This window comes from Equus asinus, chromosome 2, assembly GCF_041296235.1.
Source record: "Equus asinus isolate D_3611 breed Donkey chromosome 2, EquAss-T2T_v2, whole genome shotgun sequence".
Lineage (NCBI taxonomy): Eukaryota > Metazoa > Chordata > Mammalia > Perissodactyla > Equidae > Equus > Equus asinus.
The window spans coordinates 163,953,059-163,973,899 of record NC_091791.1 but is presented as its reverse complement, the minus strand read 5'-3'; the positions used below and the strand labels follow the sequence as shown (position 1 = coordinate 163,973,899).

The window sequence follows — 20,841 nt, the reverse complement described above, 5'->3', positions numbered from 1 at the left end:
ACATGCTGCACCAACACACAACCTTGTGTCTTAAATGAGCTCAGGGAAACAAGCAACTTTCCAAAACATTTATAGGAAATACAAGATATAACAAGTGCGTTTGTGTATGTGTGTATTTTATGTGTGTTATTTTGTCCTTGAGGGATTAGGTATGTGTTCAGTATATTGATTCTGAACTTAGTTTTGGGGATAGGATGTATCACCCAAATTATTTCCAGATTTTCTGATGAAGGTTTTTCAGTGGCTGCTTCAGTCAGCAGCATGTGGACTCCAGACCAAAGTCCCACTATGTTGACTCAGCTTCAGTTCCTGAAGCAAGACTCCTCATTTCACTCTGAGGGAAGAATTAGAAATAAAGAATAAGCCTTCTTTAAACTGTCAAGTTGAGATTTTTGAGTTAACTTTTTTTCCCTCATTTTTTTTTTTTTTGAGGAAGATTAGCCCTGAGCTAACTACTGCCAGTCCTCCTCTTTTTGCTGAGGAAGGCTGGCACTGAGCTAACATCGTGACCATCTTCCTCTACTTTATATGTGGGATGCCTACCACAGCATGGCGTGCCAAGTGGTGCCATGTCCCCACCCAGGATCCGAATTGGCAAACCCCGGGGAGCCAAGAAGTGGAATGTGCGAACTTAACCACTGCGCCACTGGGCCGGCCCCTGAGTTGACATTTTTTAATTTGGTAAGAAAAATTAAGCTTATCATAGTAAATTTGTAAAACACATCAAGAAGCAGAACAAAATCACCGATAATTTTTTGAAAAGATTACAAATATGAAATGTATTTTGTTTCCTTCCTATATTTTCTTGATTACAAAATAAGTTTGGAAATAATCATGTAAGTCTTTTCTATCTTGGAAAAAGAGAAATTAAACTTAGCATTATATTATTAACATTTTCCCAACTCATCAAACATATTTCAAAACGCGATTTTTAATATCTGTGTGATAGTCTATAATTTGTATGCACAATAATTCACTTAATAAATATCCAGTTATGGAACATTTAAATGGGTATGATTATCCTTATTTTATTTTCATTAAATTATCAATTTGTTTGGAATGAAATGATAAATTTACATTTACTTATTATATCCAGAAACATGGTAGATATCTCCACTTATTTAATTAATTAATTAATTAATTAATTAATTAACTTTTACTGTTTCAAGGTAAGTATTTGCAGTTTTCTTCATATACACTTCACTAGTTTTTGGTGATTTTATTTAGAGGTCTACAACACTTTGTTGTTGTTATAAATAGCATTTCCCTTCCATTATATTTTCTTTCTGATTATCTTTTGTAAATTCACTTTGCATCTGGCCACCATTTTAATATTTGTTATTGATTTTAATCACTTTTTGAAATTACTTTTATTAAAATTCACATCAAATATCTACTAGTCTTGAGTAAAGAAAAATAGGCAGAAACATAAGTATTGGAGTGAGAGTAAATTTCTGACTTTCAGTTCAGGAGATAATTGATGAGTATTGATGTGCTATGTTTTAATCCCTACCATCTTCTCCCTATTTCTTTCAAGACAGTTGGAATGTTAAACACTTGCCTTCCCCTTTCATTCAATACTTCTATTGAAAGAATGTGGGAAGGCTGTACTGGTTGACTTCTTCCCTCCTCTGCCAAAGGATATCGTATAAGGCTCTACAGGTCGTTCCTGGAATAAGGGAGCCTGTCCAACAGAGGGAGTGGTGACTGTCACCCAGCTTGTGCCTGGGAGCAGAAATGTGCACCGTGACGTGTGTGTGGGGCCCACCTGAGGAAGAGGTGCATGAAAGCACTTCTGATCAAGACTTGCAGCTGAGGGGCTGCTTTGTGATCTTGTGATCTACACAAGGGGCTTCATGGACTAGCCTCAGCCCTACACCCAAACTTTAAACTAATTCCTGCTGTCGCCCACATAGAGCCTGACTTTCATTTCCCATGCATAGCTAAAATGAAGACAAGTGAATCTAGCTTTTTGCGCTCCTGTGGAACTGGGCATAATTTCACTAGTAGATGAGATTGTGCCCTCTTGGAGTAAGATACATTTATGAAGATATAGCATGCTAATTCCAGGCCACTTTGGAAATTAACTGGAAAGTAATACACCTCATTTAGACCCTGGCCATACTATCTTATTTCTATCTCAGACTCACACACACTACCCTCACTGCATGGTTAGTGTTCATTCTAATTGATACAGGGATAAAAGCACTTTAAAAATCATAAAGCACTTAAAATATGAATTATTATTTTGTCATTAAGTTTTTTCTAGGTAATCTTGTTTCCATGTCTCACCTCTATTCTGTTTCAGTACCTTTATTTTTTTCTTTGAGTGCTCCTGAGTAGTACTAAGATAAAGGAGGAATCTAACAAATTGTAAGAACCTAAAACAACTTGAAAAGTAACCAGTTGGAGAAAAGTGTTTTCACAAGGTCTTGTTCAAGAATTTGGTTTCCTGAGAAGAAAATTTTTGACAAGCCCACTTGAGGAAGAATCTCAAACCACAAAGGGCCTACATATGGACAAAATTATTCTGAATAAGAAAGTGAAAGATGTTCTGGTCACTCTTGTGGGTGGTGGGAAGAAGATGAGTAAGAAACAGAAAGAGGCAGCACCAGCTATAATATGAGAGGTTGAGTGGGTGGTCCAGCACGGTGGCCCTTCCTCTGATTCTCCCTAACTCCAGCCTATAGTCAGGTTAATAAATCTACACTAAGCTGGAATGAGTTTGGTTTTGGATAAAATATTGAAGGAGATGAGTCTCACATCCAGTTTGATGTGATCAAAAGAAGACAGCAGGTGGATTCAGGAGTGGGAGGAAAGAAGCATGCAGGAACCTGTTTGTATGGTGTGTGTGTGTGTGTGTGTGTGTGTGTGTAGGGAGATAGTGGTGGGGACTCTAGACATCTAATCACTATGAAATTGGGAGTCAGAGACAAATTTACCTAAATCTGCAAAAGATAGAAACTGACAGTTGACATCTGAGTTATATATGTCTTTTTCTTCAAAAATGCCCGAGAATGTCCAGCATTTTCCTGTTTCCATGCACTACACACAGGAATATTAATATAATAAAGCCTAGTACAAATGATTTATGCAAATTCTGGTAAGATTTTACTTGCTATTTGCTTCATTGAAAGGCATCCTTAAAAATATTCCAGGGGATATAGGGAACGTATTTGTCTCTCAAATTTACTTAAGACCATTAACCTTCTATAATTTTATATCACAACATGTCCTACACACCTATGGATTCTAGCTCTTGAGAGGCTGTCTTTGAGTCAATGTTATAATCCTAAACAGCTTTCTCAGGGCCTCCTTCATCTCCTTATTCCGAAGGCTGTAGATCAAGGGATTGAAAAGTAGAGTCATCACAGAATAAAATAAAGTTACAATTTTCTTAGTTCCTGCTGGATTGCCTGCTCTTGGGCTCACATACATCACTGTGATGGAGCCATAGAACAGGGACACCACCGCGTGACAGAAGCCACCTGTGGAGGAGGCTTTATGCTGGCCTTCTGGTGAGGGGACTCTCAACACAGCTCTGACAACCAGAGTGCAGGAGTTGGTAATGAAGAGGAAAGTGGAGAAAATTATGATTTAAGTTAAAGATGGCACAGACGATCTCAGTGGCAGGAACTGGCACACAGGACAACCTCATAAGGAAGCAACTGTATTGGGGCCACAAAAAGGAAACTGGGAGATGAGATGCCCTGGGAGGAGAAGACAGGAGAAGCCATACACCCATCAGCAGACTCCCATTCTGATGCAGCATTGAACTGTCATGACAGTGGGGTAGTGCAGGGGCCTGCAGATAGCAAGGTACCTGTCAAAGGCCATGGCAGACAAGAAGAAGGTCTCACTGGTGCCCATGGAGAAGAAGAAGTAAAACTGGATGAAGCAGCCAGAGGAGAAGGTGTTGTTCTCAGAGAGAAAATTGGCTACCATATTGGGGACAGGAGAAGTGGCATGCCAAATCTCTAGGAAGGAAAAATTGGCCAGCAGAATGTACATGGGGGTGTGGAGATGGTGGTCCCACCACACTTTACAGCTAATGCACGGGTTTCCAATTAGTGTCAGGACATAGATCACAGAGAAGTGTGAGAAGAGGAGGATCTGAGTCTCCCAGGTACAAGGGAATCCGAGAAGAATCAGTCACAGGGTCACGGTGATTACTTGCTCTTGGGTTTTTCATTTTTTTCTCCTAAAACTGTAATAACAAGATATTACCATATTAAAGAAGTTTTTTCACTAAGATATTCTCTGAATTTCTTTACAATTCAATTAGCAGCATAGTTTTAGATTACTTAAAGTTTATCGGCATTATCACTGAATGGCACCACAATTTACTCAGTTGCTCAGGCCACAAACTTTGGCCATAACTTACCAGCTCTCTCAATACTCTATATCCAAACTGTAAAGAAATTCTCTAGGCCTCACGTTCCAAATATTCAGCATCTGAACAATTTTTAGGATTCACATCAGCTTTTACTCTGGTCCATGCTACCATGAAACTCTCATTTAAACTGCTACAAATGTCTCCTAAATTGCCTGTTTGTTTTTTATATGCTTAGAGACTATTACCCACACGGGACTAGACTGATAGTTTTTTAAAAATCTGATTATGTCAACTACTTGCTCTCAGTCTTTTAAACTCATTTAAAAAAAAACAAATTCTTTACCACAACCTATATGGCCAGTGAGGTCTTCCTCCATGCCCCCGTTTCCTACATTTCTTCCCTCTACTAACCCCACTCCAGGCATGCTGATACGGTGACTCCCCTCCTTACCTGCAATTTTGCTTTTTGTGGTTTCAGTTACCCACGGTCAATTGCAATGCAAAAATATTAAATGAAAAATTCCAGAAATAAACAGTTCCTAAGTTTTAAATTGTGTGCCATTCTGAGTAGCTTGATAAAATCTCATGCCTTCCCACTCCACCTGCCCAGGACATGAATCATCCCTTTGTCCAGCAAATCCACACTGTATACGTACCTGCCCGTTAGTCACTTAGTAGCTGTCTTGTTTATCATATTGACTGCTGCAGTATTGCCATACTTGTGTTCAAGCAACCCTTATTTTACTTAACAATGGCCCTAAAGCACAGGAGGTGTGATACTGGCAATTCGCATACGACAAAGAGAAGCAGTAAAGTGCTTCCTTTAAGTGAAAAGATGAAAATCTTCAACTTAACAAGGAAAGAAAAAAAATCCAAAAATCAAAATTTTTTTGGTTTCCCAGTGCGTATAAAGGTTATATTTACACTGCACTGTAGCCTAGTAAGTGTGTCATAGCAGTATATCTTTTTAAAAAAAGCCAATGTACATACCTTAATTAAAAAATACTTTATTCCTAAAAATGGTAACTATCATAGGAGCCTTCTGTGAGTGGTAATCTTTTCCCTGGCTGAGGGTTTTGCCTCTATGTTGATCGCTACTGACTGATCAGTGTGGTGGTTGCTGAAGGTTGCGGTGGCTGGGCAATTTCTTAAAATAAGACAGCAATGACGTTTGCTGAATCTATTGACGCTGTCTTTTATGAACGATGTCTCTGCAGCATATGATGCTGTTTGATAGCACTTTTTACTTACAGTGGAATTTCTTTCAAAATTGGAGTCAATCCTCTCAATCCCTGCTGCTGCTTTATCAACTAATTTATGCAATATTCTGTATCCTTTATTGTCATTTTAACAACCTTCAAGGCATCTTTACCAGGAGTAGATTCCATCTCAAGAAACACTTTCTTTGCTCTTCCATAAGAAGCAACTCCTCATCCATTGGTTTTATCATGAGATGGCAGCCATTCAGTCACATGTTCAGGTCCCTCTAATTCTAGTCCTCTTGCTATTTTTACCACTTCCTCCACTGAAATCTAGAATTCATCAAAGTCGTCCATGTAGGTTGGAAACAACTTCTTCCAAACTCCTGTTAATCTTGATATTTTGACCCCTTCCTATGAATCACTAATGTTCTTAATGGCATCTAGAATGGTGAATGCTTTCCAGAAGTTTTCAATTTTCTTTGTCCAGACTCATCAGAGGTATCACTACCTATGGCAGCTGTAGCCTTATGAAACATATTTCTTAAGTATTTAGGCTTGAAAGTTGAAATTACTTAGTGATCCATGGGCTGCAGAATGAATGTTGTGTTAGCAGTCATGAAAACAATATTAATCTCATTACTCATCTCCATCAGAGATCTTGAGTGACCAGGTACATTGTCAATGAGCAGTAATATTTTGAAACGAATCTTTTTCTGAGCAGTAAGTCTCAATAGCAGACTTAAAATATCTAGTAAACTATGTTGTAAAAAGATGTGCTGTCATACAAACTTTGCTGTTTCATTTATAGAGCACAGGCAGAGTAGATTAGCATAATTGTTAAGGGCTCTAGGATTTTCAAAGTGGTAAACGAGCACTAGCTTCAACTTCAATTCACCAGCTGCATTAGGCCCTAACAAGAGAGTCAGCCTGTCCTTTGAAGCTTTGAAGCCAGGCATTGACTTCTCCTCTCTAGCTATGAAAGTCCTAGATAGCATCTTCTTCCAATATAGGCTTGCCTGTATAACCAGAAGCATTTTTATATATTTTATGGTAATGCAGCTGTGTCTCCTACAAAAGAGATGACATTGGATTTAGGAATAAAAATCTAAGAGCAAAGGGTTCAATGAAGCTACGGGATGTAAAGACAGAGATTAGTTATCTCAAAAATTTACAAAATACTTCTAAGGCTTCCACCATCTGTTCCCTCCTCTCCTCAATTCAACACATATACCAGCCCCAACTATTCTGCGGTAATGTTGGGACTTTTGGTTCAGTAACAACTGTAGGGGAGGAAGACATTTCCTCTTCCCAAATGTGGGTTCATTTGGCCTGAGAACGAATTAACAAAAAAAAAAAAACTCACCACTCTTGCTTCCATTGGAGCCTGCAGGCAGAGATCCGGGAGACTGACATGGTAAGAACTCTTACCGCTTGCCGGCTCTCATCAGGGGTCCGGGATCTCTCAGCCGCAGCAGTCCAGGAGCACACAATGTCCAGCCAGGGAAATTTCATCCTGCCGACTGCGCCAAAACTGTAGGGGAGGAAGACATTTCCTCTTCCCAAATGTGGGTTCGTCTGCCCAGAGAACGAATTAAATTCACATGAGACAGAATAGCAAGAGAAAATTAAACAAAGCTTTATGAGGAACCATGGCCCGGGGCCTTTCTTCCCGAGGGAAGAAAGGGCACCAAAGAAGTGGGGTGCACATAGTGGTTATATACCCCCAAACAGGGTGTTTCACATGTGATTGAAATGTCCCTCCCACAATAGTCACGAGATTGCCCTGTCGGCACAGTGCTTGATGGACACAGCAGGTAGTGGTCTGCTATCTCGGTGGTGGGCGTAGCAGGAGGCAAGTTGATTGTCTGGAGCTGGGTGGTCACAAGTGAGTGCAGCAATCAGTTCCTAGCCTAAGGAAAGATGCTTAATCCTTAAAGAAATGCCAATGTTGGGAGGGAGAGGGAAGTCAGTTATAGGAGGTTACCAGACAAGCACAATAAAATGCAGATTTAAGTCCTTGCCTTTGGTATTGATTAAGAGTTTCTAGAAAGAAGGTCATCTCCTTTCTTCTTCCTGGTACAGAGAGGGAGGCACCTTTTACAGACAGAGATTTACCTTACAAATGTAAATGTGTCCTAACAAAGGGCAAGTTCCATTCCTCAGAGCCTCCATTCCCTGTCCCAGTTTATCAAAAGCAATTAGCCTCAAATAATCCTGAGGCCAAAGAGACATATCTTGGGGTGGCCAATTCCAGGTCCCTACACAACTGTTCCATTGACTGTAAACTATTGCCCCACTTGTTCTGTGAATTTGTCCTTTCAATCTCAGTTCAGCCAGAGAAAAGTAAATTAAACTTTTAAATCAACATTATGACTACCACAGCTAAAAATGTGACTTTAGAATTTATAAATGGACGTAGTGATCTAATCCTGTTTTATTTTATGAAGATCAGATATAGAGACCTTCATAAGTTTTGGGTCTCATAATTGAAGAGGTACATGGGCAAACTGCAGTGAATTTGCAGGATGCAACTTAGAAGGGCTTAAAAGTATGAAAAATGAGTAACAGTGGATGGAGCTGAGATATTTAAATTGGAGAACGAAAGACTCTATGGGAACAAAGGAAGGGTAATCACTTAACAGAGAAATTCAGTTTGCCCTATTTAACCCCAAAAGCACAGAATTAAAAATAATAGTCAAAAGTTACAGGGAGACATATTGTAATTCAACATGGAGAATAACTTTCTTCCAGAGAAACCTCTCCAGTGATGGGGTAAGCTGCTTCAGAAGATTGCTTTCTGTCAAGGATTTTGTCCAATACAGTCTGAGAAAGTGGTAGAGGGGATTTAAGCATCAGAAGTTAATTTCTTTCAGTCCTGAAATTCCATGATATGCATCTCAGATGTATCAAGAAAAGAAGAAAACCTCTCCAGGTAACTTCAATGATATAAAAAACTGTAATGGAAAAAAAGTTAATGAGAATTTGAGGATTTCATTAACACTGATAAAAATGAATAGTATTTTCCAAGGATCGTTAGTTGACAATAGATGAAGGGAAAATAAAAAGAGAATTCTAGACTGTGCCTTGCTCAGCAAAGTCCCAAAGTTATGCCAATGGACTACAAATAGTCCAACTCTATTAATTGAAGAAATTGGTATTTTTTTCTGAAAAATGTGTGTAGAAATCTCTCAATCTCTGAGCTAACATATGAGTAGATCCTTAGTTTGGTCAAAGATGATTCTTCAAGGTTTGTTTAGAGGGTTCAGAGGATTTTGGGGCTAAACAAGGGAAAATATGACCATGAGGTGGGAATGGCACACACAAGTTTTATTTGGGGACACTGTTTTGACAGATTTGTATTCAGGGGAAATCCCTCACAGCATGAGACCTTCCAGAGACTATAGGCGAGGGGGTGCCACTGCTCAGAAGGGGAGGAGGACTAAGGAACTCCCAGGAGAAAGAGGGGGATCAGAGAGATGGCTTACCTGTCTAGGTGAAGTCAGCCTGAGGGTGAGGACGTGCTACGTTAGAGAGTTCCGAAGGGTAGTATTATCTTGGAGTCTGTCTTATCTATGGGTAGCAGATGTTAGACATAATTTCCTGAGGTCTGTAAAGCAGATTTAAAATCTGCTTATTGGGACTATCTCTAAAACAATTGGATATGTAAAAATTTTGACACCTGTGGGCTTTTGAGCTAACAACATTCAGCCTGCTGTGAAGAAGTAAGCAACCTATACAGAAGCTATCATTGGCTCATTTACATAACAGATGATCTTTGAAAGTTTGTGATGGCTTTTTACTCTGTTTCCTGTGTTTATCCAGATTTCAGCATTCATGCTTTCTCTAAAGCTCCCATTGTGCCACCATAAAGTAGAAAATTACTTAAACTGGTCTACAGGAGAGGTGTTTAGTTTTGAAACAGAATTTATTTTTTTTGAAAGTAATACATGCTTATTTTAGAAAAAGTGAATAATACAGAAAAATAGAAGAAGTTTAAATCATCTACAATCTCATTTCAGGGCCATTTCTAGTCTTCTCTCTCTTCATATTTCATAGATTAGATAGATATGGAACTTTTTCAAAATTAGAGTCAGGCTACATACAGTTTGTCAATATCTTTGTTTATATTGTATGATGAGTCTTTTCCCATACCACTAAATATTTCCCTGAAGCATGATTCTTAGTGGGTGCAGATATTCCATATTTATCAATGGACCTTAACTATCTTTCTGTTTGGGGGCACTTATTATTTTATTCAAATTTTGTGGGAATCTGTGATTTTTATTTCCTTATAAAAAAATTCTTGGAAATAGATCACATGTGAGTATTTTTAAGACGTTTGCCACAAGTTTGCCTATTTTAATTTTGTAGCAAGGTAAGTTGTCACCGGTTAGAGATACCTGGAAGACAGTAGAGTGGAGAGCATACAGTACTGGATTGATCTAAACTTTATGATACACTAGCTGTGGCAGGGTGGCAAAGCACTTCACTTTTATGTGCTTAGGTCTCCATGGGTAATATAGGATCAAAACTATTGTTCTCGCCATGTATACTGTTATTGTGAGAGCCTCATGAGTTAGGGAAGTTCTTTGACTTTTTGGACCTCCGGTGAATTGCAAACATGGTTTCAATCTAGCTTCAGAGCACAGAAAAATAGCTCATTGATTCTGGCTCCATTCCACTAGAATAAAGTAGATTTTTTTACCAAAAATAAATACACTGCTTTCGTCAGGCAGAATGAATTCATTACAAAAAATACAGACATAATTCTAGAAAACATTTTTGTGTATTCTTTTTTAGGGGATGCCTTGTGTTGAGAGGACTAGTAGGTATCAGAACTGTTTTAGTGAATGAATGCCTTGTTTCCAAGTGCTTTCTAATATGTTACCCCATTGAGATTTGTTGTCTGTATCTATCATTTTTAGTGTGGAAAGCGGACTTGAGCTAAGCATTGCCTACAGACTGCCTTTCTGAGCCTGTCTTCCAGTGATGGGATGGCATCCAGGGCCATGCTGGGAGTTATTCCTGCATGTCTGAATCTCTCTTCCACAACTCCTAATCCTCTCTCTCTTGCCCAGCTTTCCTTAACCTTTTCCGGAGTTTCTCAGAGAAGGCATCCCACTCAATCCTTCCTTGGGATACATCGAAGTAGTCCTCCTTCTGCAGCCACCGGGCAAGGCGGTGATAGCTGTGAAGCTGCCGCCGATCAATAGGTTCCAGAAACAGCAGCAGGAGACGAGCAGTCCCAGGCTTGGCCATCAAGTGGTAGGTGGCAAGCCTTAACTCCAGATTGCACCAGGGACTTCCCAGGGCCTGGCAGCTGAGCACACAGAGGGTGGCTCTGCTGCTTTCCATGCTGGCAACCATAGCATCCATCCTGTCCTGCCCAACCCCAAAGTCCCTCTCAGGCAGGCATAGCCTCAAACCCTCACCAACTGGAAGAGGCTTCTCTAGAGCAGGAACCAGTTCCTTCAGCACCCAGGCTCGGTCCTGCTCACAATAGGATATAAAGACATCATAGTGGAATTGGTTTCTGGGCCGCCACCCACCCAATTTCCACCACCAGGCATGAAATAGGGTCTGGAGGTAATGAAGCCAGGGCCATTTGGGACAGCCAAGCAATGAAAGGAAGATCAGCAGGAACACCAGAGTGAAGCTGGTTAGAAAGCTCTGAAACTCAGGATCATGTGAGCAGTGACCAGAAAGGAAGGAGAGCAATGGCGTCTTGGAGTAGTCAGAGGCGTTGGCCATGCACATGGATTTCTCCAGTCCATACACAAAAGTGTTTGGGGCTTGTGTTGCCCAAGGCCCCACCCAAGAGCTTTCACACTGGCAAGTGAAGGTGATATCTGAGAAATAAACATATTGAGGCATCTGGGGAATTAGTTCCTGGAGGCTGCTGTCCAGCCCCAGAGCCCATTCAGAATTGAGCAGCAGCAGCTGAAGGGGCCCCAAGCCCCTGAAGCTGGAGGCAGAGAGGTTCCCAAGGTTCAGGTTGCTCAATGCCAGAACCTGTAACTGAGGCAGCTCCTTCAGTAGCTTCTCCAACTTCACTGATGTTGGCTGACAGAGGAAATCCAAGTCCCCCAGCTCCAGCACTCGCAGGCTGGGCATCCCAAATAGATGCAGATCGTCTGCACCCTCATGATCAGACCAGAAGTGCAAGTGCTCCAGGAGAGGGAGCTGTGGGAAGAATCTGTGGGATTGATGGCCAGACAAAATATAGGGGCTGCAGCCTCGCAGAGTGAGGTGACGTAGGGAAGGGAAGTGGATTGTGTTGTTGTCCAATTGCAGCAACATATTGGAAGTTTGTAAGGTAAGGTTCTCCAAGAACAAGAAGGGTTCTCCACTGGGGACTCCAAACTGGATGTAAACATCTGCCCGTACCTCCAAGCTGAGCAGTGCTGGAGGCCAGGGAGGATAGATCTCCAGCATCTCAAGAGAACCCAGCTGCAGGTGGCTCAGCTTCTGGGGACCCTGGAGCTGCTTGCCTGAGATATGCTCCAAGTGGGTGCCCAGGAGGTTCAGTGAGGTGAGAGCAGGAAGAGAGGAGAGCCAGCCTGGCTTCAGCGTTTTAATTTGGTTCCAACTCAGGTCTAGGGTCTTCAGCCACCTCAGTCCCTCCAGGCTTTCACTGGATAAGTTGGAAATGTTGTTACCACTCAGCCGGAGCTCCTGGAGTTGAGGAAGAGAGGAGAAGGCCCTATAGGGCAGAACACAGAGCTCATTGTGGGACAGATCTAACACTCTCAGATTTGAGCTGACCAGCCCTTCTGGGAGCACCAAAGTTGGGCCCAGTTTATTCATTGACAGATTGAGCCTCTGAAGCTGGGGCAGGTCATTCAGGAATCTGGATGGAAGTAACTGCAGGCCATTGGCATGAAGGCTGAGGAATTCCAGGGACTGGCAGCTTAGGAGATCCTCATCCTCTAGGTTCTGGATTTGGTTCCTTCCAAGGTCAAGAGCACGAAGCTCAAAGTAGCGTGTCACATTCCCAGGCAGTCTTTCTGTCCTTGTTCCCTCAAGGGAGAGGGAGTCCAAGTGGAGCAGTCCTGAGCCTAGGAGGTCTAATGCGCTTAGTGGGGTGCCATCCAATCTCAGGGAACGGAGCTGGAGGCCATCCAGAGCTCTATTGCCCACCTGGCTCAGCTGTAGGTTGGCAGACAGGTCCAGCTCCTCCAGGAAGGAGGTCCATGGGCTGGGGCTGGTTGTCGGAGAGGAACCAGGGACAAGGTTTGGGAAGAGCCCTTGCAGTTCCCGCAATTCTATCAGACAGCTATGCCTCACGGTTAGATGCCTAAGGCTGATGGGCAACTGGATGTTCTGGCTATAATTCAGGCAGTAGCCATGGAAGGAAAGGGTGTTGAGGAGTCTGAGGTGCTCCAGAGCATCTGGAGGGAGGAACAGGCTCAGGCAACAGGGAGCGTGATGCTCAAAGGAAAGGTGCTGCAGCTGATTCAGTCCTTGAAATGTCCCAGATGTAATGCTGATGGTGCCCAGCTGCAGCCTCAGAAGTTGTAGTGTGGTGAAGTGTCCAAAGGCATCAGCTGGCAGGAAAGGAACTGTGCCCTGGAGGCAAAGTGCCTCTATATCTCGGGGCACTGCTGTTAGGGTCTGAGCCAGGTCTTTAACATTGGAGCATGATGCAAAAAGGTGCAGTCCCGGGGCCAAGGAACAGAATGGGATGTAGTAGGAAATGTTAGGCAATAGGGAGCTGTCTGCTATGGTGCAATCAGGAGCAGTCCATGCCCAGCTCATCCTGCCGAGGCTCATCAAGCCCAGCAGTAAGGGAGAGAGGAGAGTGAAGGACAGCAGAGGTCTTTCCATCCTGGGTACTGTCTCTAGGAAAAGAGGGGGAAGAAGAGGAATGTCATATCCTACTAAAGCCAATAATCCCAGGCCTGGGCCTTCTGATCACACAATACACAATATGTTCTGGGATATATTTGAGAAACCGTTCTGTGATTGCAATATAGAGGAGACATTTGGCCGAGTAGGGGACTCAAGTTGTGCACCCTCAGATGTGCCTGCCTGCAGACAGAAAGTCAGTAAAGACAGAAACAGAGAGAGACCAGCAAGAAGAACCTGCAACTCAAAAAAGATCCCAGCAGAGAAACTAGTGGCACTTTCCAATCCTCCTGCTGGGGATGATTAGCTCAGATTTATAAGTTTTTGGAGGGGAGCCCTCAGCTATGAATGGGTTACTTTCAAGACCAGGCAACAAATTTACTTGTCTTAGTACAAAGGAGATTGGAGGAGAAAGAATGGTAATGATACAAACATAAGAAGACTTGAACATACACTCCTATTTGATCCTTAGCCGTGTGATATATGGGGGCCCAATATTATTATCCTTCTTTTACTCACAAGGCAGTTGAATGTCAAAGAAGTTAAGTGACTTCCTGATGTCACAGAAGTAAAAGTGGCAAAATTGTGACCACAGTCCAGGTTTTCTTCTTCCAAGTTTGGTGGTCTTTCAGTACAGAATCCTCAGGCAGGAGTAAGGAAACATTTCAAGTGAATTCTACTGTTGAGTTTACCTTGAGTTTATAAAGAAAGACTCAAAAGTTGGTTGAGGAAAACTATGAAGAAAGTACAGAAAGTGAGCAGGAGAATGAAGAAGTCGAAATAGCACTTAAAGAAAAAATGAAGTCTTGATACTTTTGTGTTCAGAACAAGGGTCCCATTGACCCTTCATCACTGCTGACTTATTCCTCTCCCATAGTTAGAATTGGAGAATTCCCCATTTTGAAATGAGCGGTAATCATGTGTCCCCCATCTAGGTTCCTGAAAAGGTAGAAAGAAGCAGGAGAGCAGACTGATGTTCTGGGAGGGATAAATGCCAGTTAACCACAGTGAAAAGCATTGCCCTCCTGACAAGCTTTGGGCTTACTCAGTAACTCATGCCTTTGGCAAAGGAGGATTTGGTATTAAAAGATACAGAATTTCCTGCCTTCCCCTTGAGTTTGCCATGAGGATAACATGCCTGGGTGATAGAAAAAGCTGGCTCTGGAAGCACTGAAGCTGCCTTTCCTCAAGAACCATAGTTGTATGTACCTCAGAATTCAGTGAAAAAAGTTCAGAGGAGGCCTGAGGAGAAGGTGCTGGACATTCATTGATTGGATAACTTGACCCTGCAAAACTATCAACCTCATTGTTGATGTCGCTCAGTATACCTGATTCTGTTTCATTCTATTTCCATGGCTGTTCCTTGAATTTTTAAAAGGCTATTTCTTGTGTCCCCACTGCAGTCTTGACTGTGTCAAATAGCATACCCTGTTATTCTTGGGCTTCCCTACTAGTATGTAGTGAGACTTTAGGGTTTGGAATAGATCTCAGATCAAGGAGACACAATAGTCTTGGGGCACAGATCCCAAGGACACAGGACAATTCTGGGCTATGGAGTGGTCCTTTGTCCTTAGGAAATCAGCTTTGATGGTATTACCCAAAGCACTGCTTACATTGTCCGCAAATGACAGTTCCTCATTTGGCCAGTTAAATTGTGGCAAGCTTTAACACAAATGTTCCCCTTAAGCTGTGCCTAGCCCCTGCCCAGCTTGAAGCCTCTGGTCTCCCCTGGAGAGGGCCAGGATCTCTATAGAGGGGAGATTGTCTTGTTTTGCTTTCTTCCTTTTCAATTTCCACTACTTGCTCTTCCACCTTGTAAACAAAGCTTACCTGGCACTGGGGCAGCGATTTGTTTACCTTTCAGCAGAGGAAACGAAGGTCAGTGGAGACAGAATTGAAATTTCTCATGAAGGGCTCTTTCTCATCTTCTGCAGCAAAGGTGTAAAAGCCTTTTCTTCTGTGATTGTTTCCTCCACAATGGCCTCTGCCCTCTTCACACACAGGTGTGACACTCCTGTTAAATTGAAGGTGGAATGTGTCAGGGAGGAGAGGAGAGTTCTTTGGTAACCTCTTAACTGCTCCCCAAACTGCACCATTTTCTCTCTTTTCCGTCTTAACAACCTTTTCTATTTCATAATTTCCTCTTTTCCAGTCTGGCTTGGGGATTTCAGTTCTCACGACTTTTGTATCATATCCTCCTGATGTCTGAAAGAACATGTCTCTTCTTCATTTTCCAGGAGAGTTTTCTTTCTTCCTTACAATGACTGTGACCCACTATTTCTGATGAGGATTATTTTAGGCTGATTACTTTTAAAACTGCAGATGAGAAGGGGGCTGGTTACCTTTAATAAAAGCAACTCTGAGGAGCAGAGTTTGCTTGCCCTTTGTTGGGAAACATTTACATTTGTAAGGGAAACCTCCATCTGTAAAGATGCCTCCTCTCTGTGCCAGGAAGACAGCGGGATGGCCTTATCTCTGGAAACTCTTAATGGGGAAGGCAAGGACTTAAGTTGTTTACTGTCTGGCAACCTCCTGTAACTTACCTCCCCCCTCTCCAACATCCTCCTTTGTCTTTAGCTGAAGATAATATTTAAGCGGTGGCTTCTGCCATTTACTCAATCCAGTTTGATTCTTATCTAAAAGTTATAGGACCACCCAATAACTAGACCCCACCTGCCCTGATACCATTTTAACAACTGTTTTTACATATTCTTTCCTTTGTCTTGTAAAGAGATAATTCACATACCTGTGCCTTAAATTTAGCCTTACTCTCCACCCATGTTTGCAGCAGCAGCATCTCCCCATGCCAGCAGCTCTGACTGCCCGTGGGTCCTGTCCCCATGCAGCAGCAGCAACGGTGGCAGCAGCTCTTTACTGCCCATGGGTCCTGTCCCCATGCCAGCAGCAGCAGCAGCTCTGACTGCCCATGGGTCCTGTCCCCATGCTATTCCACACTATTCTCTAAACAAAAGAGCACTACTGCCAGAAGTTGAGAGTCCAAGAAATCTTTCTTTCGACTCCTCGGCTCACCAACCCCGCATCATTTCTACCGTTTCTACCTTTTTCCTCTCAGTCCTGCCAATAGTCTTAATATTAAGCTCCTTTGTAGCAGGATGATTGAAGGGGCACCCATAATTTTGGTGGATGGAACTTGACCTTCAAACTGAGGTTAGAAGAGCAGAGGAGAAGGAAGAATATTTCTATCTGAATGGCAGAATCTTCTTTCCCAGAGGATATGAGCCATTGAGAAACTTCTGCAAAGGAAGTCATGAAATCAGAGCCAGGACAGGTTTTAGCAAGTTAGTATCCCAAAGAGAGAAGCATCGCCCACATTCTGATTCATATGATGCCTAACTTGACTGAAACTCTTTTTGGGTATTTTTTTTCCTGCCTCTGTTTTTGGAGTAACAATTAAATAAGCTTGATTATGGAGACATTAAAATATTTCTCTCATCTCTTGTCCCAAGCATTCATTTTATCAAGTATCACATGAGGTGCTTTTGTTTGTTGAGGATTAGGGAAACATTTATATTTATTTTTTTCACACACATTCATGAGTTTTGACTAAAATCTTAGGTTCTGTATTGCCTCATTTTTTTTTGTTATTAACACATTGGTCTTTCAACCTTTTCTATCCACTAAATGTCTCCTTGCTGCTTATTTGGATGTAAAGATTTCCTTGAGTGTCAACCTGCTAAAGAGGTAGCATTGGGCAAAGGTCATAATTGTATTCATTTTCTTATTTTATGCCCAATACACATGTGGCAGAGTGTGTTAGCTGCATACTTACTATCCATTTTTATTGTTTCCTAACTAATACAACCTCAATTCTTTTCTGGTGGCAAAGTGCCCAGCTTGAAAAATCAAATACTGTAGCCTCTCTTATGCATAGGGGTTATTATGTGACAGACTTCTGTTCAATCAAAAATATAAAAGAAGTGTAAGTTAGCCTCTTCCCTGCTGTCTGAAGTTTCAGCTGCCATCTTCAGATAATAAGATGTATTTGGGAAAGAAAATATGTCTAAGAAGGTGTAGGGGAGGAAGACATTTCCTCTACCCACTCTGAGTCCTTTTGGCTGGACAATGAATTAAATTCACATGAGACAGAATAGCAGGAAAAAATTAAACAAAGCTTTATAACATGTATACATGAGAGAGACCCAGAAAAACTGCATAGCTTGCCAAAATGGTGGAAGCTCTCACCTTAAATACCATCCTCAGCTCAAGACAAAGGAGGATGTTGAGGGTGGGGGGAGTCAGTTATGGGAGATGACCAGAAAACTACAGTAAACAACAGTAAGGTTATTATGCAGATTTAAGTCCTTGCCTTCTGCATTGATAAGAGTTTCTAGAGATAAGGTCATCCCTGCTTCTTCCTGTTACAGAGAGGGAGACACATTTACAGATGGAAATTTCATTTACAAATATAAATGTCTCTTGACAAAGGGTTAAACTCTATTTTTCAGAGTTTCTCTCATGTCTGCAGTTTTTAAAAGTAACCAGCCCAAAATAATCCTCATGCCAAAGAGAAGTATCTTGGTGTGGCCAATTCCAGTCCCCTACAAAGTGTTTATCAGAAAGCCAGGAGAGCCAGAGTCCCTGAGACATCTTGGAACTGCCTACCTCTGGATTGCCATGGACTGCCTACTTCTAGAAGTTTATATGTGAGAAACAAACTAAATCTTCATCTCGCATAAGCTGCTATTTGTATTTCTATTATATGCAGCTGAATCTAAGTCTAATATATATGGCAATTCTGGGTCCCTGGATAGAGCTGGAGTTTCCTTTTTGTTTCCATCACTCAAGTGGGTAAAATATGGAGTATCTGAATTATTTAATAAAAAAGTAATTGTTATTTCTTCCAATTCTGGATTCTTTGCTTCTTTTGCTGCAGTTGAATGATCATTTTCTTTAAAAAAAGGCTCTGTTTTCATTAAGATGATTTAAAGTATGTATTTTGATAGATAAATGGCATATGTTCTTTAAAAGAGGTGGATATTTGAAACAAGTTGTTAAAAAGAAACAGAAGTAATAAAGAATAGGTGTTAAAAGCATAATAATTCAAACTCTCTTTTCATGAAAATTCTTTGTTGTACTACTGGTAAGCAGGGGGCCTAGGTGAGAGATAGAAACATGTAGATGGGAGGTCCCTGGGGAAAATTTTCCTATTTGGGAACATTCATTGGAAATTCATTCGATTGCATGACATGTCTATTTCCTTTCTTCTTTCTATTCCAAGCATCTAGAACAAAACCTGCAAAGCCAGAATATACTGCCAAGAACCCCTCTTTCCTTTAGAGAAAGAGCTGATTCTGAGTGAAACAGAAGCACTAGGGAGCCAAATTTACTCCTCTCCACAAAGTGGCTCCCATGGAAAAGTCTTTGAGGAGCCCTGGAAAGGCATATGATGTAAGACTTACCAAAGACAGTACCATTGTCCTTTCCTAACATATAAAGTAGAGGAAAAGCTTAGGTAAGCAATATGTCTAGGAGAATTGCTCTAAATTGTATATCCCTTTCTAAACAATTTTTAAACTCCCCATTCTTTTTAAATTAAATGAGGTATACATCGTTATCATGGAAAATTAGGAAATAAACATATATTAACATAAAAGAGGGAAAAAAAGAACCTAACTTACCCATAATACTGTTACTCTATATTTAAGTAAACTTCTATAATAATTGTTTCATGATCTACCTTTTTCGCTCAGTAACATAATATTTTACCTATTAAATATTTTTTACATAAATCTTCATGTAATTTCTGTATTAAAACAATAGAAAAGAAATCTCTTATAAGTGTTCTACATGCATTTCTCCTCTACAATATTCATTTCTGAGGTAAATGCAGCTTTTTGGCCTGCATTGTCCTGTAGTTCTGAAGGTAGTTACATAGTGTATAGCTGTAGTTCCCAGGAGAGAAAACATAGCAAAGCAGAGTTCTTAGTGATACTGAAGTTAGCAGAATTGGTTCCTTCACTTACTTCTGTGACCTTGGACAACATATTTGGCTTCTTTGGGTCTTACCTGTGAAATGATTATGAGAATATCTACCCTAACTATGTCACAGAAGTTGTGTAGATGAACTGAAAGAATAAGTCAAAGTGTTTTGTAAATTATAAAGAGCTTTACAAAAGAAATATATTAATAATATTAACTGAAATCAATTGCATACATACTATGTATAAAGTCCTATTCTGATTAACCTCCTTTATTACTCACAGCCACTCTGTGACAAAAGTATCATCACTAGCTCTATTTTGTAGATTTAAAAAAGTCAAGGAAGAAAGGCCAAGTGATTTGCACAAGCTCACACAGTTAGTGATAGTACTTAGCTTTGAAACCCATCTATCTGATTCCAGAGTGCTGGCCCTTCTCCTCTACAGTAGTAAAAAGCGTGGGTCCTGTAGTTAGCCCACCTGGGATTGAATACCACCTTCCGCTAAGTAAGTTACTCTTTGTGCCTCTTTCACCCATAGTAAATTAGAGATACGAAAATACTGACCTGACTTCTTTGGTTTGTCATGGTTAGTAAATAAAGTGACATATGTAAAGGACTTAGAACAGTGCCTGGCACAAAACAAGAGGCTCAAAATGTTCATTATTATTCCTTTCAATGTTGTCAATAAGAGGAAACCCCATAGTGGTGAATTTGTACATCTAAACTTGTTAAACTAATAAATTCACTTTTCTTTCTTGTAATATTGTTTTCCCATGTGCCCCATGCCCTTATTTTTCCTGAAATCTTGACTATACATAATGTTTGGCTTTATAAATAAATTTTACTTTGTGAGGGAGGCAGTTGCAATTGAGGGATAGTCAATGTTCAGTCAGCTTAACAAGGGTTCCAAGGCAGCTGATAAACACCATGACTCATATCTGAAAGCGAAAAATACTGACTTTCTTTTTTCATTTCCCTGAGGAAACCACTAACAAGCACAATTATTTTTAACATGACCTTTCTGTGTTCATTCGAAAGCTCAAATACTCAGAAAAAAAGAGAAACACTATCTTCTTACTGCCACCTCTAATACTTTTTCTTCTCTCCTCTCTTTGGGATGCAGTTTGGTTTTGAAAAAATATCGTATATAAGTTGTGATGATATGTCAAATAATTCAATACTTTGGAAAAGGTTGTGAACCAGTTAGAGTGTTTGAGGTTCTAAGAAGAGATCATTGAAAAGCTCGTGGCTGTACAAGTGTGTAAATTTAGTAACCCGTGGTAGGAAATTCTGACATTACATTGGAAATATTGTCATCATTAACTACCTGTTCTTCTTCAGCCCTTTCCTTAGCTGATCTCAGGAAACTTAAAAGTCATGCATCCTGGGAAAGGGGATAGAGTTAGAAAACATCCTCAATGGACTAGACCAGTGATAGAAGATATGGCAGAGTTCTTATAAGTACGATTGAGTAAGGAGCTTGACAGTGTCTCACATCGAAGCAACAAATAGTT

At 40.9% G+C, this 20,841-nt stretch overlaps 1 protein-coding gene across 10 annotated transcripts; it reads right to left on the bottom strand.

Annotated features, from left to right (window-relative positions):
• Positions 1 to 9,571: 9,571 nt before the first annotated feature.
• On the bottom strand, positions 9,572 to 16,593 carry LOC106833300 (toll-like receptor 11). 10 transcript variants are annotated; one of them, XM_070503940.1, is made up of 3 exons: positions 16,133 to 16,593; positions 15,244 to 15,400; positions 9,572 to 13,379 (listed from the first exon to the last, which is right to left on the bottom strand). In XM_070503940.1, the coding sequence occupies exon 3, from the start codon at positions 13,363 to 13,365 to the stop codon at positions 10,594 to 10,596; it is 2,772 nt and encodes a 923-aa protein (XP_070360041.1). In that variant the 5' UTR covers positions 13,366 to 13,379; positions 15,244 to 15,400; positions 16,133 to 16,593; the 3' UTR covers positions 9,572 to 10,593. The 10 variants fall into 10 exon arrangements, with proteins under 10 accessions (XP_070360041.1, XP_070360040.1, XP_070360034.1 ...); XM_070503939.1 differs by lacking the exon at positions 16,133 to 16,593 and adding an exon at positions 13,906 to 14,027 and having other exon boundaries at positions 15,217 to 15,524; XM_070503933.1 differs by having other exon boundaries at positions 9,572 to 15,400; positions 16,133 to 16,592.
• Positions 16,594 to 20,841: the final 4,248 nt, after the last annotated feature.